This window comes from Hippoglossus stenolepis, chromosome 15 (assembly GCF_022539355.2).
Source record: "Hippoglossus stenolepis isolate QCI-W04-F060 chromosome 15, HSTE1.2, whole genome shotgun sequence".
Taxonomy (NCBI): domain Eukaryota; kingdom Metazoa; phylum Chordata; class Actinopteri; order Pleuronectiformes; family Pleuronectidae; genus Hippoglossus; species Hippoglossus stenolepis.
The window spans coordinates 22,737,315-22,761,879 of record NC_061497.1 but is presented as its reverse complement, the minus strand read 5'-3'; the positions used below and the strand labels follow the sequence as shown (position 1 = coordinate 22,761,879).

At 42.6% G+C, this 24,565-nt stretch overlaps 2 protein-coding genes across 7 annotated transcripts; one reads left to right on the top strand and one right to left on the bottom strand.

The window, feature by feature from the left end:
* Positions 1 to 7,150: 7,150 nt before the first annotated feature.
* Positions 7,151 to 8,760, top strand: LOC118122499 (glucose-dependent insulinotropic receptor). Its single transcript, XM_035179220.2, has 2 exons — positions 7,151 to 7,982; positions 8,069 to 8,760. Exons 1-2 carry the CDS (start codon positions 7,415 to 7,417, stop codon positions 8,758 to 8,760), a joined length of 1,260 nt encoding a protein of 419 aa, XP_035035111.2. The 5' UTR covers positions 7,151 to 7,414.
* A 1,522-nt stretch (positions 8,761 to 10,282) lies between these two features.
* On the bottom strand, positions 10,283 to 22,601 carry LOC118122549 (dual specificity protein kinase CLK4). 6 transcript variants are annotated; one of them, XM_035179321.2, is made up of 14 exons: positions 22,447 to 22,601; positions 17,681 to 17,793; positions 16,734 to 16,845; positions 16,432 to 16,523; positions 15,838 to 16,000; positions 14,588 to 14,654; positions 14,396 to 14,509; positions 14,016 to 14,182; positions 13,834 to 13,922; positions 13,587 to 13,707; positions 13,348 to 13,430; positions 13,154 to 13,233; positions 12,731 to 12,824; positions 10,283 to 12,475 (listed from the first exon to the last, which is right to left on the bottom strand). In XM_035179321.2, exons 3-14 carry the CDS (start codon positions 16,768 to 16,770, stop codon positions 12,320 to 12,322), a joined length of 1,263 nt encoding a protein of 420 aa, XP_035035212.2. In that variant the 5' UTR covers positions 16,771 to 16,845; positions 17,681 to 17,793; positions 22,447 to 22,601; the 3' UTR covers positions 10,283 to 12,319. The 6 variants fall into 6 exon arrangements, with proteins under 6 accessions (XP_035035212.2, XP_035035213.2, XP_035035208.2 ...); XM_035179322.2 differs by lacking the exon at positions 22,447 to 22,601 and adding an exon at positions 19,208 to 19,554; XM_035179317.2 differs by lacking the exons at positions 17,681 to 17,793; positions 22,447 to 22,601 and having other exon boundaries at positions 16,632 to 16,769.
* Between the last annotated feature and the right edge of the window lie 1,964 nt (positions 22,602 to 24,565).

Sequence of the window (24,565 nt, the reverse complement as noted above, 5' to 3'; positions counted from 1 at the left end):
CGTATAAAGGAAAATATGTGATGCAATAATCTCATACAGAATATTTGCATGTTAAAAGTATATGTAAACATGGGCTGTGAACTTTTTGATGCAGCAATGGTGACTCATCACACCCAGATAAAACCAAAAGCTTATTCAAGACCAACTCGTGTTTGTGTTTCTCGTGTCCTTGTGTGACCTCTGTCCAGATTCTCCTCCGGAAAACCGGCAGAGAATTAATAATAATAATGACAATATTGTTTTTAAAGGGCGGACATCAAAAGAAAACCTAAATACACATTTATTAGTAGCAATTAAGTAATTTATACATAAATTCGTATTTAGATTAATTAATGAATCTAATCCATTTAGAACAAACAGATAGTTAAACTAAACATGTGCTTGGCATAGAATATGTTTTGCTGACAACTTCTAGTAGGGTTGATTTTTTCGTTTCGGTTTCTCCTCAGTTTTATTACTTCAGGGAGGTTGTTTTCGTTTGCATTTGTTTGTTTGTGTGTTTGTTTGTGTGTTTGTTTGTGTGTTTGTTGACGGCTCAGCATCAAAGGATTCATGGTCCATGAATGTCCGAGATACAGAACCTTGTGTTTTGACAGCGTGTAATCAAACTTTGACGCCACGCCACGGTCACACCGTGTGACGAACAATCGATCTTTGAGTTCGTTTTCATCTCCGTCTTGTTGTGATGACACTCATCTCAATTTGAAGTTGATCTGATGAAAGCCCTGGGACAAGTACGTCAAAGTAAAAATGTGGAATATGGCCAAAATGGCCACTAAAGAATACGTACATTTTCACCACTTTCACCATAATAATAATAATTATTATTATTATGGTAATTATAATGATCTTTATTATTATTATTATTATTATAATGACAATTTTTATTTTGTAATTTAATAGTATTTACTTTTATTTATAAAAAAATATTTTTATTATTAATATTGTGACGATTTCTATATTTTATATATATATATATATGTAGTTTATTTATTTTAATTTACATTTAATAATAATTATTATTAAGTCTCAAAGTTTCCATTAAAAGCAGGTATTGTTTAATCTAAAATATAACATCTCGGTTTTAATTCTTCTCTCTATTGTCCTTCACACACGTTGAGGTCATGTGAAGGCTTTATTCCCACACACCCTGAACGCAGCACGCTCTTGCAAAGGACACAGGGTTGGGCAGTCCCGTAACCATAGAAACACAGTGGGGGTTTCAGAATAAAAGCTTGACGCGAAGCCTATTTGCTACATCTTCATGTCTCAAAATATGTAATTAAACAACTCAGATTTATTGTAAAGTTATATAGTTCATTATTGTTTTATTTGAGCGTACACGTCGACAGTAGAATTAAATCAAATAGCCGAGTAAGAGAGGTAATAAGTGAATAAATAAATGTCCAGACACAGCTGCTGTACGTCAGAAGTCATCAATCGTTTCACCTCAATGGACAAATGTTCACACTCCATTTACCACAGGATTCTTCCTCTTGACGCAGTAACACTGAGTTCTAACCTCCACTGGAGTAGATCATCTCTCAGGAGGAGGACACTCAGCTCGTACACAAGTGTCCAAAGAACTTTGTAAGAAGAAGTTTTAAGAAGTTTTTCACCACCAGTACGACCTCTTTTTAGACGGCACAGAGTTTTATGGCCCGTTCACTTCACTCAAGCATTCCAACTCAAATAAAATCTGCTCTTTCACCATAAACCTTCACTGTAGGAAGTTACCAAGTAGTTTTCTTCTTGCATCTCAACTTTGACTGATTGCAAATGACACTTAATTGCTAAAGCATCTGCTCGCTGACTCGAGGGGGTTTGTTTCAACAATATTTTGATATCGATCTGATTATCTCAGGACTATTTCAGACCGATCAATACTTTCAACAGATCCCTTTCTGATCCGATTTCTACTCTTTTCTTTAAAATGAATTTGTGCTTCTTGGTTTCACCCACAGACTGTGTATGAATTTAGACGAAATGACGGATTCACAAAAGTGAAGCCAAAGAATCTTGATCGAGCGGCTGAGGCTCAGGAAGTAGAGCGGGTCATCCACAAACCAGAAGGTCGCCTCCCCTGTCACATGTCATAAACCCTGTCCCCTCCATAATAGTAGTTCTTATCACACTGACGTATGTTTGCTAGTGCACAGACTCTGGCTCCATTTAATCGGAACAAGATGGTTGCGTCGCATCTTTATTTACGGTCTATGGTTTCGCCAAATGAACCCGTGGCGACCTCTGATGTGTTTGTTTTTATACTTCACTCTTTATAACAGTCCCTCTCACACCCAGGGGCCTTTCAGAAGACGTGGGGGGGCCTATGTCGACATATTCAGAGCAACCCTTCAAGCCAAATCTCTAAAATTACGAATGCATGGGGCCACATTTGGGGTTTTCCGACCATTGACCAGTCTCCTGTACCTAGCAGATCATAACATTTCTCACAAATTTGTAAACTCTGTGGACTGAGGTATTCAGACATCAGGGGCCCCCCTCTCGGCTTGGGGCCCCACATAATTGCTTGCTCTGCCTACCCTATTGCAACACCCCTGCTCACAAAGGTCCGACTGCCACCCACAGAACATGAAAACCTCTGTGGTAGAGAAGAGAGAAGAATTTTCTCCTTCAAGTTCTCTGAACCTGTCCAGGGGTTTCAAACAGCCTCCATCCTTCTGATCAGGGGCACGTTTCTCAGCCTGTGCAGTAAACAGCAGAACAGTGAGAACCCTCAATATGCATCTAACAGAGGACTGAAGGTGTCCTCTCCACCTCACACTGCAAAGATCCATAATGTGAACATTCATCAGGAGAAGAAATAGACATTTTTAGACTCTCCTCAGAGTCGGGGAAATGCAGTCGAATGCAGATGGTTCTTGCACTTCAGAGAATAACGAGTAAATGGAAACCCCTCGTTGTCCACAGGTGGAGGGACACCATTCTTCTCCTCTCTTTGTTCTCTTTCTTCTTTAATTGGCAGTGCACTACAGGGGGACATGCTTGACGACAGCCGCCATGACCACAGGACACGTTCAGGGTTCGGGAAGCGCTGTGGATCACAGAGTGGTGCGGAGCAGTCGGATGACGCGCTGGTAAAGCTGCTGGACGACTGACGCCAGATTCCTAAAGAGAGACAAGTGAGAGTAAGTGGTGAAAAGATATAGAGCGACTTATAGGAAAGAGCTGCAGAGAGCGGAAAAGTAAGATTACTGAGTAAATAATGAGAAATCAACTGTTGCACGATGTGTTTTGAGAATAAAAATGAAACTAAAATTCTAATCAGCATATCATTTGTATTCCTTTCATCAAATTCATTATAGAGTAAAAATTATCTCATTCACTGGTTTGTTAATCAAAATGAAATCAAGATCTCCTGGAGAGCGCCCCCCAGTGGATCAGGAGTCTTTTTCTGATCTTGTCATTGCTCTATTAACGGTTTAACAATGATCTGACTCAACAATATTTTAAAACTCTGACACCTGGCAGGTTAAACTTTTGCACTCATATTCAAATATCTAGTATTTCTCTTGTTAATAACTTAAAATAACGGTAGAGATCTGGGGCAATTTCCAGCTACACGGGAAATTCCCAAAGAAACTCCTGAAACTTGGAAAAGAACAAGAAATTGTCCTGTTTCCATGACAACCATTTTGCTCTTCCTTCTATAAATAAGAATTATCCAAGGGGCAAGTCAAGCTGGAGATGAGCTCAGTTTTATCTGGTTTGAAACGTTCCATCTTCCCGTCTTCAGCATCGGCTCCTTCCCAGTCGAAGCCAGTGTTCCACGTAGGACTGGTCTACGATCACAGGGATCAGACAGGCTATATCCTCGCCTTTGCCTTGTCTATCCTATTCCTGCCAGGGGTGGGCCTACAGGATGTGGCCTCCATCAACTTTATTCATGCCGTTACCCGACTGGGCCTCATGGGTTCAGGCCCAGTCACCAGATTCCCACTGTCTAGCTGCCCTCAGAAATGTGGGTCAGCAGAGGGCCCTGGTTTCTCTGGTCTGGGTGAAGTTGTATAAATCTCCCAGGATCCCACAGAGACTCCTCCATTCTCGATGAAGACAAAGGTCTAAGTCTCCTTCAGTCATCATCAGTCAATTCCACAAAGAAAGTTCTTAAACATTTTTGCAAGTTACAGAAAACGCACGGACTCACCGAGCTCCGACAGAGAAGCAGTTGTTGCGGTTGGGGTGGAGGCAGAAGAGCGAGGCCACGCAGTAAACACAGCACAACAACATGGACAGCAGCCGTCTCTTTAAAGACATCTTCTCTCTGACAGGAACACTCATACAGTTAGGAACAATTCAATTTAAGTTAATTAGAGACACAAAGAAAGAAATAACCTCCTTTCCTGATTTCTTATTTTACAGGTTTGGTGTTTTATCCCTTAGATGAACAGGGTTAAAAAACACTTTGGATTTTCTTTGTAATCTTACAACAACCCAAAGACCTTGAACTGGGCAGCAGGCCACTGTGACCTGATGTGGAACATCACCAGCAGCCAAACCCTGATAATGTTGCCCACCACACATCACCATGACAACATCCCATCACATAACTTCACCATTACCTGAACAAACCTGCCTGAGGAACCTTTTGCTTCCAGACTGCTTGATCTTCCCAAAGTGGAGAACTCCTCGGTTCTCAGACGTTCCTCAGACCTGATCCCCGGAGCCGAGGTGGAGTCACAAGTTTCCCGTCACGGCCGGTGGAGGACGGCGTTGGCAGAGGTGTAAACAAGACCCCGGCTCCCTGGGCGCTGCTGGGCACTGGGCACAATTACTGCTGACCCAGGCTTTGTTTTGAAAGGTCCTGAAAGGTCTAGCAGGGGTGAACAACATTCGGACATTGTGTGTCTGCTGGAGCTATTTTCAGGGGAGGGAGGGGGAGGGGGGGAGGGGGGGAGCGAGGTAATAAAAAGAGGATCTTTCCTCTCAGGTTGATCTGGACTCGTATTGAACCTGGTGAAACTGGGCTCTGCTGCTCAGGCCTAGAGCTCAGTGCTGAGGTTTCAGGATGAAGGACGAAGAATCAGATTGATTTAACACATCCACATTCTCACTGATCAATTGTTTAAAAGAAAAATCTCTGCGGCAAATTTCCCCCCAAGCTTCAGTTGTGTTTTTAGACTTCATATGGAAGTGAAACTGAAATGTTGAGTACATGAGTTAAAGCTGAAAGTTCATCATCAAACACGATAAATAAAACATCTCAGGTTCAGGGACGTCTCGCTCCATCGTTAAACGAACAACACGTAACTTCGCTCAATCAAAACAAGACAAGGAACCAGAACAAAACACCTTGTTCCATGATGTCGTGAAGCAGCGCGGGATCATGGGAGTTGTAGTCTTCACCACCACTTCTTGTCCCAGTTTCTTCTTGGGTTGTCTGCTTCCCCTGTTTGTTTGTGCTTAAGTTTGTTTTTCCTTATGTCTTTATGTCCATATGTCTTTTAAAGTTATGGACAAAGCCACATGTGAAGAGGATATGAGGCATATATCTTCTTGTTACCTTGAATTAGTGAATTTCTCTGGGTTTGAACCCTGTTGGAAACATTTTGGATGATGTAAGAACAACTAAATAATCACATAGGTCTCATTGTTTTCAGACATTTTAATGATTAATCTTTGGATCTTCCCTGTGGCTGCTGCTCTGCACTTTGAGAAGCTGGTGCGGTGTCAGACGATGTTTTCTGAGCGTGTGCAGTGAGAGAGCGTCATTAGCCAGATGTGTTTGTGTGTGAATCCTGGTGGAAAATGGTCCCATCGTGCCAGATGTCTCTCGTGGGGCCTGAGCAGAACGGCAGCCATCAGGGTTAGAGTTTAACTAAACCCACTCACATCTGCACACACACACACACACACAATCTGCAGCTCCATGTTTGTTATACTTTTAACAAAGAGTTTTTAATGTGACACTGTTTGTATCAGCGATCAACATCTGGATGAATGTCCTGGATGTTACAGATGGGCCCCTCAAGAGGTTCAAGGCTCCTCAGGTAGATAGTGTAGAGTCTAATTAATGTAAATATTAGAGCTGGTGGTTAAACTGTATATAAACTATATTTTAATATGATAATGATGCAACATAGACTGTATGGATTCAAATAAAGCTGCAACTTGCACACAGCTTTCTGCAATGCACACGGTGATAAGGTGCTACTACAGGATGCTGTTCTTATAAAAGACAATACCTGACTGATTTATTTTAAGGTTTTAAAAGCTGAATAAACAAAACAACTCTTTAAAAGTATTATTTACAGCAGCTAAACCTGTTAAATGGATTTATTTAAAAGCATAAAGCTTTGTGATTCTATCAATGAAAAGTATTTTAATATACAAATATCAACGCAATGCAACAAATCTTGTTTGTCAAGAAATGACAGTGATATAAAAAAGAAAAAGAGAAAAAAATGACAATGTTTGTGTCTTTGATTCTGTCATTTTAAATGTAAACTTCCTTATAGAAGACACACGACTCTGAAAAAGAACATGAACTATACATTCTTGAGCTTATGCACAAAGAGAGTCTGTTTGTTTCAGGGTTTTATTACCTTGTCTTTATCTGGTGCATTTGCATCCACCTGTTTTGTCCATGTTTTAAATTCTGCACGTAAAAAATCTGAAAGGAAAGTTTAGCATTAAAAAGAGGAAGTTGCAAAAACTTTTACCTCTGGCTTAACTGGAAAAGTTGGAAAATCAATTTGATGGTTTGGTTTTAAAGGAGAAAAGACTGAGCCTCAAACAGGACTAACATCGTTCATTAAAAGCTTCCTTTCATTCAGCATTTCATTTATCTACACGTATCAAGACTATAACCAAAGTTTTATTTAAATGATAAATACAGTTAATTGAGTATAAAAATAGAAATCTTCCCGGACGAGAGCCAGCAGGAGGATTGTTGGGGCAAGGGTCAGTCCTGTGTGTGTGTGTGTGTGTGTGTGTGTGTGTGTGTGTGTGTGTGTGTGTGTGTGTGTGTGTGTGTGTGTGTGTGTGTGTGTGAGAGAGAGAGGGGAGGGGACGAGCGAGAGCTGCTGATAGTCTTGTGAGTGTTTCTGTCCTGTGTTTGTTATTCTGGGATGAGATCGACTGGAACAAGCTCATTTTCTAAAACCTGAACATGAGGCAGGAGAAGAATGTTACAGGAGGATTTTTAGCTGCTAAACTTCTTCATGAAAACACTTTGATGCTTTAAATCTTTTCTACTCAAGTGCAGTTACATGTTAAACTTCTGGAAGTTATTTGATATTTTGGGATATATTGTTTTCACGGTTTTAAACCTGATGGAATTTAAGTGCAACTGCAACTTTTCGGGTTATGATGGACGACAGTAACGGTTAAAACAGACAATCCTGTTTGCGCTTTGAGAGTTTCACCTTAAAATCTTTAGTTTTTTGATAGAATGTCATATTTGACTGGTCAAGTGAGCACTGAGTCTTCAGTGAGGATGACTCCAGACTGCGTGGACTCCATCCAGCCCGACGCCCAAAGCGACACGAGGCCCCGGGTGATGGGTTCGATCCTGAGCTTCGCCGCTTGCCTCATCATCTCCACCAACCTGCTGGTGGCGGTCGCTCTGCTGAAGCTGCTCCTGAAGAAGAACAGCCAGAGCTGGTGCTTCGTCCTCAACTTGGCACTGGCCGACGCCCTGGTGGGTGTGGCCATCACCGGCCTGGCCACAGAGGACTTCAACAGCGACAAAGTCCCTCAGGGCCGACACAGCCACGTCCCTGCTGCCCCGCCCACCAACGCCACGCCTCCTGCTCAGGGTAGGACCCGCTGTTTGATGCGGATGGCGTTTGTGATGTCGCCCTGCACAGCTTCCATCATGTCCATGTTCCTGATCTCACTGGACCGGTACGCAGCCATCAAGAGGCCGCTGCGGTACTCCCTGCTGTCGGGGAGGGGGACGGCGGTCGGGTCCTTGCTGACTCTGTGGATCAGCTCCTTCACTGTGGGATTCTCGCCAGGTGAGATTTAAAAATGTCAAACTGAACGATTGAAAGAACTGAGAACTTGATGATCTGTAAAGTAACTCGTGTCCCTTGCCACCCAGTCATGGTGCGGCAGCTACAGGCCGAGGGCTACAACGGCTTCTGTGCCTTCTTCTCCGTCATTCATGAGGTGGGTGTGATCGTCTTGTTCAGCGTGTGCTTCTTCCCCATCCTCTCCATGTTCATCTACATCTACCTGGACATCCTGAAGATCGCCTGCAGCCACCAGAAGCAGATCTTCCAGGTCAGACAAGCGGGCTCCCGGACGACCGACCACGGCCACGGCCACGGCCATCAACATCCTCAGCATCATCAGCAGCTGAGAAGTGGCTACTGGACTCACGTCAAGGCCCTGCGGACGGTGGCATTGCTCGTTGGCTGCTTCTCGGTGCTCTGGTGCCCCTTCTTCGTGGTGTGCATCGTTCATATTCTGTGTCAAAGCTGTGAGCTCACCGAAGTGTTGGAGAATCATCTGTGGCTCCTGGGACTGACCAACTCACTGATCAACCCCCTGGTGTACGCCTTCTGGCAGAGGGAGGTGCGGCTGCAGTTGACCGCCATGTTTTCCTGCTTTAAGGGCAGGTCGCTGGCTGCCGGACCTCCAGGAATCGCAGGAAGACACGACTCTCAGGCAGCTGTGCCGACTCAAGCCTATGTCTGTGGTGGAGATACGGTAAACCCCATTCTGCTGCGGCAAATTACCCGCAACAATGAGGCTCACGCTTCGGCACGATCTGCCACGACCAGTTTATAAAAGAAACCAGAAAACTTGAATGTTGTCCATGGCTGTGTCTCAATTCAGGGGCTGTATCCTCTGGGGACAGATTGCATCGCAGTGGCGCAACTCGACTTTCCCATTTCGAGGGCTCCTTCAAACGCAGCCGACAAATGTGTCCTTCCAAAGGGCAGAACCTTCCTGGTCCAACCTATCCCAACATTCATTGGTACACATGTTAGGGAACCATTGGGCATTAAAACGTTGTCAACTCTGATGCAACAGAAATAAGATACGGGACGAGTTGGTGACGCTGATCACGGAAAGTCTCTGTAGACCAGGACGTCTCGTTTTGATTCGGCCTTCGCGGTTTACACGGCCCACGAAGGGGCCGTCCTCCAAAGGATGAAGCCCCTGAATTAAGACACAGCTAATGTGTACGATGCTTAGCACAAAATAATAATATTACCATAAAATATATTAAAGGTCCAGTGTGTCAGATTTAGGTGAAAGGATCTAATGGCAGAAACTGAATATAAAATAACCCTAGTGATGTTTTCACTAGTGTGTTTCATCTAAATTGTACGAATTGTTGTTTTCTTTATCCTAGAATTGGCCCTTTATATTTAAATACTTTATATTTAAATAATTTATATTTAAATACTTTATATATACATCAGGGGGGGTCCTCTCGATGGAGGCCGCCATGTTTTTTTACAGTAGCCCAGACTGGACAAACTAAACCTTGAGTTTTTATGGCGACTGAAGCTTCCACAGGTTCTCTTTCATGTTTGGAAGGAGAGGGTGAGGTGAGGGGGTGTTCAGCTGCAAGATGACACTTCACCACTAGATGCCACTAAATCCTACACACTGAACCTTTAAGTTCTTTAATTTAAAATAAATTTAAAATAAGAAATTAAATTTTACGCTGTTCATAATATCTCACAGTGCCACTGAGCCTCAGCCGGATTTGAGCCATTTCTTTCCCAGAATGTTATTTATAAATTTAAACAGGAAACCCCCCCCCCGATACCTCGTCTCATTTACACTGACGCTTCAGTGCATCTACGTCAACGGCCGGGTCTCACATTTTTCTAACAGCTGTAATGAATCCGATTTGGCGCGAAATAATATACAAATATCTGAAAATACAAACAAACATGGAGAACTGCATGTTTGTTTTTGTGGTAACTCAATGAGCGCCGCACTATGCCAACCATGAAAAGTATTTATGTCCTTCACATTACTGGCTCTTGAGTTTTGCATCTTCAGGTGACCAATGACGCACATGAAAAGTCGTAAATGTGGGAGTCCAGCGTTAATAAAAGCCTCTGAGCCGGTGGCTGTTGCTGTGGTTGGGCAGATTTCTGAGCCACTGTTTACTAATCTTTTCATCATGTGCGCAATTTCCACCAAAACTAAAAAAGGAATTAGACGATATTCATATTCATTTTTCTCTCGTCTAACAAGAATGAATGAGAATGATGGAGCTCAGAGTTTTTAACTCCGCCCAAACTAAACTAAGGATTCGTTATGATCCGGAAAGAACTCATTCCTGAAACAGTGTTTGACGATTTATTTCCCAGAGATTAATTAATGGATCTTGATGAAAACAATCAACATATTGAGGTGACAGATCCAAATACAAATCTGGATCTAATGAATTTAAATGTGTTTTTGTTACAGGGCCTGTTTGGCCTTAGTTCAGGTTTGAGCCTTACTCTACTAATTTTAAACCTTTAATGTAACATCATCTAAAACACATTTATTGCATAAATTATACATTGATCATAAATAATTCAAGATTCGATTGCTGAATAGAAAACCATTAAACACATAGAACACCTTTAAATTACAAGATACTAAACACGCAGACAGTTTGAAAAAAGGGACATAACTAAAGAAATATGTAATAAATACAGTCCCACAAACCACGTCCCACAAAACAAACTACAGAGCAACAAGCAGCAAACAGTACACAACATAAAACAATGACAACAACAACAACAACAAACGAGGACTTTAAACACAATGAGGAGCTGAAATAATGAAAATGTGCAGGGGCTTCACTGATGCATCGTTTTGATCATAATCTAGAAAACAATGGATATTTCCAGGCTAACCAAAAGAAAAACTTCATCCTCCAGTGTTTACTGAATCAGTTTTTAAGATTTCTGAAGCCTCGTCTGTGCAAAGTCAAGTGAATCAAAAGGTCACGAGACAGACTGGAACCTGCAGCATTACACACGAGTGACGAGCCCAGACCCTCGGACGCTTTGCTTTATGCTGCTTTATTACATCCGTGAGATTAAGTAGCTTTGAGCCGATGTTGGTCAGATAACAGACGAGCGGTTTGTCTGCACAGGACTTGTTTTGCCGCTGGCTAATGATTACCGTCCACTTAACGAGTGTATCGACGAAGCACTCACACCAGATGAGGTCTGGGATTTCTACGTGGGGGTCACACAGCAAACATTTACTTCAGCTCGTGAAGAGTCTATAAAGTGTAATCAGAGGAGCAGAAGTGGAAAATGCAGCTGATTTATCTGTGCTTGTTTTGCCATGTGTTGCATTATCGGTTTAACCTTGTGCAAACAGTGAGAAAAGACTTGTGGACTGAAACGTCACTTCTGTCACTGTAACACACATTAAAGGACATTTCTGCTTTCGTTCAACCTTTGTCGTCACTTTTCATTTGGTTTTGAGTTTGTGAAACGTAAGGGACTTTTTCCACACCTTCCTTGTTTGGTCCAGACGACCGGAATTTATAGTGTGAACCAAAGTATCAGGTGTGAAAGGCATCAAACAATTGAAGAATAAAAAGAAGAGGAAGCCTGTAGTCTTCATCCAATAGAAACTAGAATGTCACTCAGTAGAGCTCAAACCAGTTCCCTTATGCAGCCACGTTCAAAGATCCAGATTTTATGAATCTCATTAATATCAGTCCCCTAAATATATCAGATCTTTTCACCAAGATTCGTGAAATATTCTCTGAGAAGTCAAGGAACTTGTTGAAAAAGGTTAAAGAAAATAATTATGATGCTTTTCGTGAATGAGTAAACTGCTCGGCCCAGGATCTCTCACTAACTCCATTTGCAAACCAGGCGGACAAACGTTGAGTTTAGTTTTAATTAACCAATGAGTCATATTTGATTATTTTCTGTGATAAACATTGATATGGACACTCTGCTGATGCTCGTCTGCGTTCACCATCAAACACTCTCACGTCGAGCTGCTCGTAAATTTAACAAAATGTGGAAAACAGTGTAAAAATGCTGTTGGTGAGTTTAAAAGAGAATTAAGAGAAATCAAAAGGGAAATATTTATTTACAAGCTGCAGACACAGAAGACTGAGAATCAATGAAGGGAAACATGGAATCACTCTGATTTCTTCACAATGACACGCAGACTGTTAATGTGTATTTCTAATAAACTGGAATGGTCTCCACAACACAAAATAATCAAATCCTTCACATCAACGATTCAGAAAAATAAACCCAAACACAGTGTGATCACATTAAATAACAGTCCGAGGTAGATCCTGAGTGTGTGTGTGTGTGTGTGTGTGTGTGTGTGTGTGTGTGTGTGTGTGTGTGTGCTAACTGCGCTGGTGCTCCTGCGTCCTCATTGGGCTGAAGAACGGATGCCACAGCGCCTCCTCCAGGGTGATGCGCCTGTAGACGTCGTACTCCAACATGCAGCCGAGCAGGTCGAACAGCTGCCGCTCCTCCTCGCTCTTCCTCTGCATGAACTGCTGAGAGATGAACGACAGGTAGATGTTCCAGTGGCCAACATTCACTTCCTGTTCACTTCCAATATGTGTGAGAGAGGAGGCGAATAAAACATTTGCTTCCTGTGGCGAGGCACGAAAGAGGAACTTTGACCCATGATTTTCTCGCACATATTGGAAGTGAACGGGAGGCGAAGGTTCAAACATTTGCGACCTCTCGTCTGTGTGGTCTCACTGCCTCAGGACAGCAGCTGATTGGCTGATACAGGTGACATGTACCTTGAGTGGTTTGCAGTGTTTCCAGATGGAATCGTCAGAGGAGCTTCTCTCGTCCCAGTTCAGCTGCTCGTTGTGAACGTAATGCTGCTTTCTACTCACAATACAGAACACGTGGGTTATAGTTAGACACAGGTCAGTAAGGAAGGCATCTCCTCACGTTTAAGTGACAAGAAGTAAATGGAAACTCGGAGACATATCTTATGTTTGTAAGTCAGGACTCAGGACACCTAATATCTGTCTCCCTGAGCGTGAGTGACCCTGCAGTGACCCCGAGGCCGACCTAGATCGTGTGTGTGTGTGTGTGTGTGTGTGTGTGTGTGTGTGTGTGTGTGTGTGTGTGTGTGTGTGTGTGTGTGTGTGTGTGTGTGTGTGTGTGTGTGTGTGTGTGTGTGTGTGTGTGTGTGTGTGTGTGTGTGAAGTTACTTGGTCTGTTTCAGCAGTTGCGGGGGAATCGGCCCCAGGACTTTCTCCATCATGGCCAAATGTTCTTTACTGTCGTGGGTCTGAAATGACAGATAATCAGAGCAATGTATTGCTGTATATGTATGTATGTGTGTGTTTGTGTGTGTGTGTCTCTGTGTCTGTGTGTGCGTGTGTGTGTGTGTGTGCATGCGTACTTGGAAGAGTGTGCGTCCCAGGTAAAACTCCATGAGGACGCAGCCCAGACTCCAAACATCACACGACTGGTTCCAGCCCAGATCTGAGCACAAACACAAAGTTACTAATACAAACTGACATGCAGCTAAACTGGAATGGTAAAGTGTGTGTGTGAGTTGTGTGTGTGTGTGTTGTGTGTTGTTGTGTGTGTGTGTGTGTGTGTGAGAGTTGTGTGTGTGTGAGAGAGTTGTGTGTGTACCCAGTATGACCTCTGGAGCTCGGTAGTGCCGTGTCGACACCAGGGATTCGTGGTGTTCATGGTCAAATGTGGCGGTGCCGAAATCCACCACCTTCACATCCAGACTCCTCAGTTTCCTCTCCTTCAACACACACACACAGACACACACACACACACACACAGACACACACACACAGAGGACACACACATACTTATTTCTACTTTCTTATTTTCTAACAGCTGACACCTCCATGTACAGGAGTTTTACCTTCTCGTCGTTGAACTCGTAGTCGGAGGAAACTAACAGGATGTTCTCTGGCTTCAGGTCCGTGTGGGTCAGTTTGTTACGGTGCAGAACTGAAACACACAAAGAAACACACACATATTGTTATTGTGCGTACGCACACACACACACACACACAGACACACACTCACACACACTGGACTTACAGCAGACGGCTCTGAAGATCTGGAAGGCCATGTGGCGGATCTGCTCCACGCTGAACGGCAGGAAGCGGTTCTGTCGCAGGAACTCGAAGGTGCTGAGGCCGAGCAGCTCCAACACGATGCAGATGTGACCTTCGTGCTCGAACCAGTTCAGCATCCGCACGCAGGCACTGGAGACAGGAAGTGATCCATCAACGTGAGCAGCGGCGTTTAAATAACAAAAGACGCTGACGAATTCAAATACAAAACTGATCCTGACGACTTTATTTGCACATTTATCAATTTTAAAACAAGTTTTCCTTGACTACAGCAAATTGAATTAAATAGGTTATTTATTTTATTGACTTATGATTCAGGATTAACTCGCCTGCAGCTTCACTCACAATCTGTGTTCGTCATCCAGACTGTTGATCTCCTCCAGAACTGCGATCTCCGACCTGGCGACCTCACGGTAACAGTCGATGCTCTTCACGATCTTCACAGCGACGTGCTCGTCTCTGTTGGAGACACAAACGTTTATTTCTGTTGCATCCGGTTTACACGAGGACTAAACCCATTAAATCTGCTCTTCTGACTTGTCTCTATCGATGCACTCGACCACTTGTCCAAAGGCTCCAGCTCCCAGCGTAGAAACCACCTCATCTGGAAGACAACAATTAACTGGATTTACTTGAAAAGTCCATGTTTCTTCCCTTTATCTTAATAAACAAAATTACAGTTTTATTTATCTTTAATATTTTCACTCAGGAATTTATTTTCAAGCATCAGGCTGCAACTTGATTCCAAATTAATGCACTTAATGTTTAATTTGTTGTGAATAAAGATGGACGACATGAAAACAAACAACAAAAAACGAAGCCCAATCATCTTGATCGCCCCCTGGTGGCTGGCTCCAGTAGAGGTCACAAACCCCGCCTCCTCCACGTTGAAACTCAAACTAAAGTAAATGTTATTTTATTCCAATAGATGGTTTCTGTCATTTGAGGTAGTTTCTATACGTTTCTATAAGATGCTATTGAAACGGGCTGAGACGTCATGATTGACAGATGAGACTGACTGGGGATTGGTCGAGCTCATGTTAAAGGCGGGGCCTGGATACCACAGACTGTGGCTCCAAATGTTGTCAACAGCGGAAGATGGCGACGCCCATATCCGAGACTTTTTTGGCTTCATTTTTGCACATTGGGGGGGAAGTGGAGACACGTCATCCATCTTTACATAGAGTCTATGGTTTTATACTTTACTTTGTATTTAAAAAATCATTAGACAGTGAGTTTGGCATTTTGTCTGTTTTAAAAAAAAACCCCAGATATAAACATATTTCGACCTGCACCCATTGGACGGTACCAGCTGTCAATCACACTGTGGTATCCACCCCCCAACACATCTGGTGCTTTATGGTCTGTTTGACTCTAAATGATCAGAATTCACTAAATGAACATCAGATGTTTGAAGAAGACTTGAAACTCGAGATTGAGACATAAACTCCTGAATGTTCACTGATGTTATAAAGTGAGAAGTAGAGTCACTTTCTCACAGACTTCTATAGAAACAAGTCAAGATAATTAAGGTTCAGGCACTTTCGTCCAATTTACTATTATATTTACTGTAGTATATTATATTATAGCTCTGTGTTCACACCACCAGCAAACTACTGCTACTGGACAATTCACTTGAGAACTAACTTCCTGTAGAAATCTTAGGACGTGAGAGTAATGTCAACTTCTCCGCTGCTGGTGTGAATACAAATCCGACGTAAACTCGACACAACGAAGTCACAACAAGGACAAAAAGACACTTAGAGACAAATGAAGGCGTTGAATACATCTTCCGTTCATCACGAGGCCGACGTGATAGACCAGGTGTCCCTCTTCTTCGTCCTCCTCGCAGCTCTGCACCTCCTGACTCTTCTTCAATCCATCACCGCCGGCACTGACAGCGCTGTCACCAAGAGAAGCAGATTCCAGGCAGAGCGAGGTGTCGTCCGGCTGAGTCGGTGGTGAAGTGACGACGGCGCGTGTTGGTGTTTGTGGTGGCGGTCGACATTAGAGACATTCAGGTCGACATGTGGACAAAGACAAGACACTTTAAAAAGCGTTAAAGCAATGTTGGAATTAAGTGAAAGAACCGTAAACATAAGTCTAACATCGGTTTGTGTGAGAAAATGAGGAAGACAAGTTTTGTCCTCTTGTGTTTTAAGATAAAACCAAATAATTTCATATTCATAATTTCAATAGTGAAAGCAAAAGAACAATTTATATAAACATCCCATGTTTCATGTGAGGGACGACGCATTTATTGGACATTGACATGATGGATGTTCGGACCCTCAGAGTGAATGATGGATCCTGAGATTTATTATTATGTACACAATCAGAGACGAGGAGGAGGATGAAGAAGAAGAAGAAGACTCTCGTACCGAGGTTTCTGTTTCCGAGGTGGCGAGGAGTGTGTTGAAGCTTCCGCTCTTTCCTTCAGTTTGCAGGAGGTCGGATTTGGGTTCATCGCCATCTACCAGCGGAGAGAGAAGAAGAAGAAGTTCCTGATGTATAAATACATTTACAGCTGTTACAGGAGTCAGATTTTCTTTCAGGATAACTGACTAAACACTATTTATACCAAGACGACGAAAACCTCTTCTCCTCTCATACGTCTTCTCAAAGTGTCCTCCACTAAGAAGAAGTAAAATCATGTTGAATCTTTAAGAGGAAGCGATTCTACCTCTCTTGTAACAACCGTCGTCATCTTTGATTCCCATGGTGCAGATCTCCACGCCCGGCTGTGCCACCTCTCTCTGCTCCCACGTCTCCAGACCCTGGACGTCTGCTGAGGACTGGACACGAAGGAAACACAATCACAGGGACAGAGGGTTTAGACATGAGGGAGGTAAAAAAAGAAAGTTTGGCCTGAGAGCAGCACGACAGGAAATCAGGCTGATTTATCCTCCGCTACTCAGACTCAGCTCCTCAGGCTCGGCTCTGGAATCTGTTTTGCTTACAATTTATCTATATTTCTCTGCACTTATAGGTATTTATGTATATATTTATATAGATCATGTAGTATTCAAGATCTTTTGGGATCTTATTCGTAGGCTTCATGAAGTAGTAGTACTTCTGGATGTGTACATAATGTGTCCACAACGTTATTTATTAAATATTCATCCCATTGGCATTATGTATGTTTGTGTATTATTATGCAAATGTTGGCTCATGTTGGGTTGAATATAATCTATATGTTAACAGATGGGACCAATCTATGGTTTCTGTCATTTTAGAAAGATCTCATCATACGACGTATGTTCAAGTGTTCTGGTGATTCAAGAGTCACAGTCAAATTTGGCCTCATTTTGTACAGAGGGAGGAAGTGGAGACGCGTCCTCCATCTTTATTTACAGTCTAAAATTACCACTAGTGTGTAATCTGTACTAGAATTTGGTCTTTTCCCCCCCAGCAACATAAAGGACATTAGGATTCAGTCTGCTCATCCATCTGGACCAAATATCATGGAAGTCAAGCAGAGATTAATCAAGACATTTCATTCTGGATCAAATTGGACAGAAAGACACAAGTTTACAAGACTGAAAGATGCATTCATCGAATATTAAATGTCTATTAACCTGTTGTTCTGTCCTGGTGCAGGTAAAGTGACAGCAAAAACATTTAACTCACGAGATCTGCTGCAGCACCTGATTGAAGAATCTGGCTCCTGAGTCACAAACTCTTCAGCGTCGTCCTCCTCCTCTTCTCTGCGGCTCCGTCACACTCTGCAAAGGTGGATATTTCTAAAATATAAACACAAAACTGATCCGTCACGTTGCGCCTGAGAGAAACTTCACAGCTCGTCCTCTGAGCTCCGCCTGGTATTCAAACCCTCCGTCCTCCACGGACCTTCACCACAGGGGTCGAAGGTTTCCCCGTCCGTCCAGCCCCTGAAGCCATCTTCTCTGTTTTCAGAGCTAAACATAGTGTCCGACCCCTCCGGCCCAAACCCATTGGTCTCTATCTCCAGGGCTTCCCCTGGCCTTTTGAGAAGCTTGAGTTACGACCCCACATTTAGCGGAGCAGCGTCCACAAGGGTGAGAAGAAAACATGAAACCATAACGATCTCTGTGGGGATATTAGGTTTTAGTGGCATTTTTTTATTTAATTAAAAAGCGCAGAAACAAGAATAGAAAAGTCAAATATATAAACAAAGAAATGCACGAGTGAAGAAGTGTCTGTTGGGTTCTAACACTTAAAAACACAGCAGAAATATATGTTTAAAGGTTATTATGATTACTTATTAGCAGGTTTTTGCACCTGAAGAGTTCAGGTTTAATTTGGTCCAGACTTTCAATTGAATTTCATTCATTTATTTGTCTGATTCTTCTATTCAATCATTTACTTTATTTCCTTTCTCTGAATTGTTTTCCCTTTAATAACCTACTTTTAATCTAAGATTTTACTGCACAATGTAAACATTTTATCTTCATCATTTTCACATCTCTTAGAATTAAATTATAGTTATTAATCTTGAATTTGGGTGTTTTCCTGACATTTTCCAGAGCGGCTGTATCTGTGAGAATGTAAATGTTCGAGTCAGTTGCTTCGGATGTTTTCCAGAACTTTTCCTGCAGCCCTGAAGTAAAATGTCTGCGTGAGTCCCTGTGAGAAAACACCTGAACGTTCCCAACATGTTTCTGTTGTTGTGAACGAGTCGGACCTGGACTGTGAAAGAAAAACTCAGGAAAATGTCTGGACACAAGACAGTTTCTGGTTTTCTAGAGACTTTTAGGGGAAAAATCTAAGTAGAAACTAAACTGAGGCTGAAGTGAGAATCAGACTTTTGTCTCCTGAGCTGCAGAAATAAAATCTGTGAGCAGTAAAGTTTCCCTAAATCAACCAATCAGAAAACCAGGTGACTCCTCAGAGCTCACATACTTTTCATTGTCACTATATTTTTAACAACCTATTTCCAGCCTTTAGTTCCTGTGTTCATGGGATTAGCTGGAAATAAGTTCACGGCCATGAAGGAACGTGCCTCTCAGAGCCGACACTGCTTCACTGGTCAAGGTTCTCCTGACAACGATGAAGACTCCGGGACGAAGAGGAACGAGCTTCACAGTTTCAGACTTTAAATACAAAGATAACAGAGTAAAATCAAATCACTGCTTTTAATGGTTGTAGTCTGAAAATAAGAAAAACAGAAAATACTACCTTTTACTTCAAGTAGCTAAATCAGAATTCCCCTTGGACACCGACGCCTCAACACCAGCTCGTCCACAACTTTACAGTTTGCTCTAGCGAACGTGACGGAACGCAGATTCGTCACATTCACTGGAGCTCGGCCAGCGCACTTGTCAGTGCTTCTCACTGCGTCTTCATGCAGTGACAACCTGTCCGTCCCTCTTCCACAAATAGCTGACATGCCTTTCACAGCAGAGGCCTCTCTCTTTCTCTTCATGTTATTTATCATCGTTTCATCACCTGCTGCTCCACTTCTGTTCTGTACATTCACCATCATCACGTTAGAAGTGAGATTTAACATCTGCGCCTCCAGCAACCTGCACAAGTTACCACATCGACCAGTTACCAGACCAGTAGCAGAGAGCTAAGATTCAGCAGAACATCTTAAACGTTTAAACTCAAGTATTTTCCTTTTTTCTTAAATTAAATGCACATTAATTGCATATTGGAATATCTGCACTAAGCTGACTGGCTGATAAGGTGCAGAGGGACTTTCCTTTTTATAGCCAACAATGTGAGGGGGTGTTAGTCGTTCCCGAGCAGGGATCGCTCTTCCTCCCTCTCCCAGGAATAGCTCTGTATCTCCATGGCGCCGGGCTCAGCTGCGTCTGACCGGCTGTAAATCACCGCCTGAGGATGACTCACTCCTGCTGACAACATGCGGGACCGTTGTCACTCACTTAAGATGCTCCAACACTCACTAATCACAGGCCGGTGCCAGCAGCGTGGAGGGTTTCCCTCAGCAAACGAGGTACGGACACGGCCCAGTTCAGCTGAAGCCACGTATCCAACAAGGCGGTTTATACGATTTCTTTCAGAATCGTGCGGATATTTATTTTCTTGGATAAAAGACTTTTGTCTGTTTGGGTAAGGAACTCCTCCTTTTCAGTGAATGCTCTGTGTGGTGTCCCACAGGGATCAATTTCTGTCACCTTGACATTTAAACTCTAAAATGATATTGTTTTAATATGACTCAAAATTGCAGATTCTATCTACAAAATAAAACGTCTAATTTCTTTTCACCATTAGCGACGTACAGAGGCAGAATTGTAAGCCTGGTGACTAAAGGGGTTTACAGACATTAACTGATTTTCTGGGTCAGACGAATTCACAACAGCAGGAAAACGTCCGTAACATTCAGGCGATGGAGGAGGAGCATGTAGGAGGATATGACGTATAAACTCGACTGCGTTTTTGTTTCCAGCACATAGACACCAGCGTCATCCCTTATCGGAAAAAAGCTCTAGAATCTCGTCGTCTTTCCAAGTTGACGTCTTCGTCCTCTATTACACCCTGAGGTTTATTTATTTTGACCATCGTCAACACGCCCACTCGCTTGCTGTGAATCCTCTGGACGTTTGCCTGCTGTATTTCCCATGGACGCACTTGGATAATACGTTTTTTCATTTCTTTTTGTTATAATCTTTTTCCGTTCTCCAATCGGTTGTGTTGTTGTCTGCAGCAGTTAAACGACAATAAAGAATCTTGACTCTTTAACCTTTGGCTCGACTCTAATTGAAAAGTGATAGGAGAGAATTCGACGCCGATGGTTGAGATCCCTGAGTGAGAGCTTTAATTGAAGGAGATTATCAGTTGTGGTTTAACAGATCATCTGATGTGGATGAAAATACACTGAGGTGAAATCTCAGTCTCGACTCTGTAAACGGACCCGGCTCCAACAATTAGCACTATGCTAACCACACCGAGGAGCGTTCACCCAGGAGACGAGAACACTGAGTCACAGTCTCAACGGGAAAGTGTGGAGCTGTAAAACTGTTGAACACAATTTAATCTCTGACTCTAAGTGTTGAAACTGATCTAATCCGATTCGTTAACAGGAGACATGGCTGTAAAAATGTGTTGCAATCTTTAAAAATGAGACGATTTGAATATAGCTTCTCTTTTTGCTGAATGTAAATGATCAGGTGTAGGGACCTGAAATGACTTTGTAAATGTACACGTAAAAAACAGCATTGTCTGATTATGCCCTTTGTATGATGTAAGGTTACTGTTTAATAAATCCCCATATTGTATAATAATCTGATCGTTTAGTATTAGTTGTAATCAGTCTTCATTTTCTCATTAAATTAGATTCCCATCATGATCAGGAGAGTAAAACATTGACTGTACTTTCCAGCCAGTTGTGCCTGTTGCTCTTATTTAGATAAAACTATAAGATCATGCTTCAACAACAATGTTTCAACAATTATCTTTCTGCTATCGTGGCAAAAAAATACACTGGCTTGTTTGTATTTCTTTAAACCAAGAATCACTTTGGGTGAAACAAAGACAACAACAGTTCACAAAAAAGAGTTGGATTGAAAGTGTTTAAGTAAAAAAAAAGTTCTAACCGTCATAAAAATGGCTAAATCACCTTGAAAGAAAACGCTACCACAGGAAACTGTAAAAGTCAAATTCAAAACTTTTCTGCAGCAGAAGAACAGATGCTGTTGTTGTTGTTGTTGTTGTTGTTGTTGTTGTTTGAAGCGAAATGGATTTTGAAAACGTTAGAAGTCGCTCATCATCTCCGGCCATGTGGCTCATTTGAGCAGAGTCAGTGTGAGATAAAACTTCCTGCTGAATACATAAAGTAATGAAATCAAACCTGTGGATTTACGGCCTGTTTGAAGGTTTCATACATCTGCAGGTTAAGTACGAAGTGGAGCTGATAAGGTCAAAGTTATTCTATCTCACTTTTCATAATCTATTTCCATGTCGATGCTGTTCAGGCTGTAACTCGTGTCGTTATAATTTACTGTCGTAGTCTCTAGTTTATCGACCAGCTCTTGTTTTCAATGTTGGAAAAAGACTAAAACTAATATAAGATCATGAATATATATTTTAACAATGTGGGTGGATTTGTAGCCAAAATCAGAAAATCCTTCATGTCAAATATGATTTTTCTAAAATGATTATACAGTATTTGAAGATACTTTAATTACCACTGCACCTCGTTGATGAATCAGTACAAACTGTACCATCATGTTAAAATGGAGACGTCCCATTACGACACAGCTTTTAATAGACGGTGGGTAAGGCAGCATTGAAGTCAATAAAAGCAAATATTAGCATGAAAATGTTCAGTTATTGGCAAATATGATTTTAAAAATCTGTCATTGGCAAATATAATAAAACATTTCTGAAACATTCTGCTCCAGAAACCTTTGAATGTTAATAGACTCTGGATGTTGCTGTGATTCTCCGCTCACCTGTCTGTATCACTGAAGCTGTGATGTCCTCTGCCGCTCATCTACAATGACTCTGAGCCATTTGGGCTCCCGCTGCTCCGTTTGACCAACTCCCCCCCCCCCACCGCCACGGGGGAATGCAAACACTTGCTGCTGCGCCGCATAGCCGGCACACTAGGGAGAGGCAGAAATGGTGTCTGAGGTGCAATAATACACGATGTCCCACAGGAAACCAACACGTAGACATTCCTGTGTAGCTCTGGGCCGTAAAACCTTCAGCCAGCAGCAGTGAAAAGCAACACGATGGTGGGGGGGGGCCCAACCCTTGGCCCGACCCAGCAGGAGCTCTTCTTTCATCGCCCCGGAGAAAACACAGTGTACCGTGTCCGATCTGGACCTGTTGATGCAGGATGATGCAGGAGGTTGTGTGATGTAGTAAGTGATACAGGGGGGGGGGGGTTCATGTAAACAAAAGTGTGGGACGAAAATCCAGGTCCACAACTGAAGACAGGAGGTTTTCACAGGATCTGTCAACTGATGTTTGTGGACACGATTTTTCTGTTGATCTGACTTTGTCTCTGTCTCTGATCTTACTTTACTTTACTTTCCGTCCTCAGAGATCCAATCAAACGTGGACAGCGCTGCACTGAGGACGTATTTAACTGCATTCAGACCTGCTCACGTGTGATTGAACTACTCGAGGACGGAACACGTTAATACCAGATCTTAACAAGATCTTTAGGTCTCTGCAGCCAGCGAGATGTTAGCGCCTCACCAAATGTCCAAGGACAGGACAAGACCAGTCTGTAACTCATGAGCTCAGAAGAATCAGGTGTGAAACACTGATGTTTCTTTGCCTCTTTGCTCATCTCATGTATTTGAACGTGTTGAGTCCATCTGCAACTTACAGAAAAACCAGGGTTGCGTTCCAATAGTGCATTTTGCTTTGGAACCTTCTCATTGAAACGATCTGAAGTATTTCAGCAGCCGCCATAATAAGAGCAGCTCATCGGACGATCCTCCATGACAGGAAAAGAGAAAATGCCGTCCCACAATTCACCAGAACAGCTGTTTTATTCTTGTGACACATTTATCTGAGTTTCCGATTTCCTCTGTCACATCCGTCGAGTGAAAAACAAACATATAAAACTTATATAGTTCACAATATCATCATCAGAACTAAATATAAGTATCATCATCATCTGTGTGGCTCGTGGGAGGAGGTGAAGACGAGTCGTCTCTACACAGTCTATGACTTCACATGTTTATATACAGTCTATGGAACAATCTATACGACATGTACAGGTTAAATCCGACAGCAGAGCTAAAGTTGGCGTGGACGTGTCAGTCAGATCGTCACAATATATTTGTACGTCCTTTATTTTTCCATCAGCTGCAAAGTTAAATTCCCGCAGTTACATAAGAGCTGAAGTCACAACAGCAGCTGCAGGCGACGGCTGACTCCAACAGTATGTTCTGTACGTCCAGTATCATGTCCCCTCCACTGAATATACTATTTTATAGACTGTGTATTTTTAACAAGTTTACTGCTTCACGCTGTAAATAAACCCAGTCCTGTTACTCGTTGACAAATTAGAAATAAATCAAATCAAGTTAGTCTCGCTGAAATTTGACAAGTTGATCCTTACTTTAAAAAAAATCAAGGAAACCAGTTGCCTTGGTGAGTAAATGCAACTGTTAGTCATAAGTTGCATTTACTTTAGATCTACTTGTTGATCTCAGTTAAAACTTGAGCTGTTTTCAGATCAGCACTGAATGAAAACCTCCAGACATTCTCCAGAGAACGCAGCAGGAAAATGGAAAGTGAGTGACGCAAACACAAAAGACACAAAGAATACAAATATCTCAGGATGAAGACGCACAGAGACACACGTAGAAGACGCCAACACCGACGCCGGTGTCGATGACCTGTAAACAAAAAGCATGCAATCTCCGCCGTGGTATTAATACGTCTTACCTCGTGCATGTTGCTCCGCCCCTCACCACAAACGCTCCGGAGGTTTCTGTTCCGTTAAGAACGCGTCCGAGCGAAGAATCTCCTGCTGCGTTGCTCATGTGAGGAAGTGAAACTCCGGGGAAAGTCCGGACTCGACTCCGTGGTCGTCCTCCGGAGTTCAAG

Excerpts from the sequence above, each read along its gene's own strand:
- LOC118122549 (XM_035179317.2), bottom strand. The coding sequence starts at position 16,704 with ATGATTTTACTTCTTCTTAGTGGAGGACACTTTGAGAAGACGTATGAG. Across the intron at positions 16,524-16,631 it reads AAGAGGTTTTCGTCGTCTTG|ATGGCGATGAACCCAAATCC; the intron begins GTATAAATAGTG and ends CTCCGCTGGTAG. Across the intron at positions 12,825-13,153 it reads CAACTGCTGAAACAGACCAA|TAGAAAGCAGCATTACGTTC; the intron begins GTAACTTCACAC and ends CTGTATTGTGAG.
- LOC118122499 (XM_035179220.2), top strand. The coding sequence starts at position 7,415 with ATGTCATATTTGACTGGTCAAGTGAGCACTGAGTCTTCAGTGAGGATG. Across the intron at positions 7,983-8,068 it reads CACTGTGGGATTCTCGCCAG|TCATGGTGCGGCAGCTACAG; the intron begins GTGAGATTTAAA and ends CTTGCCACCCAG.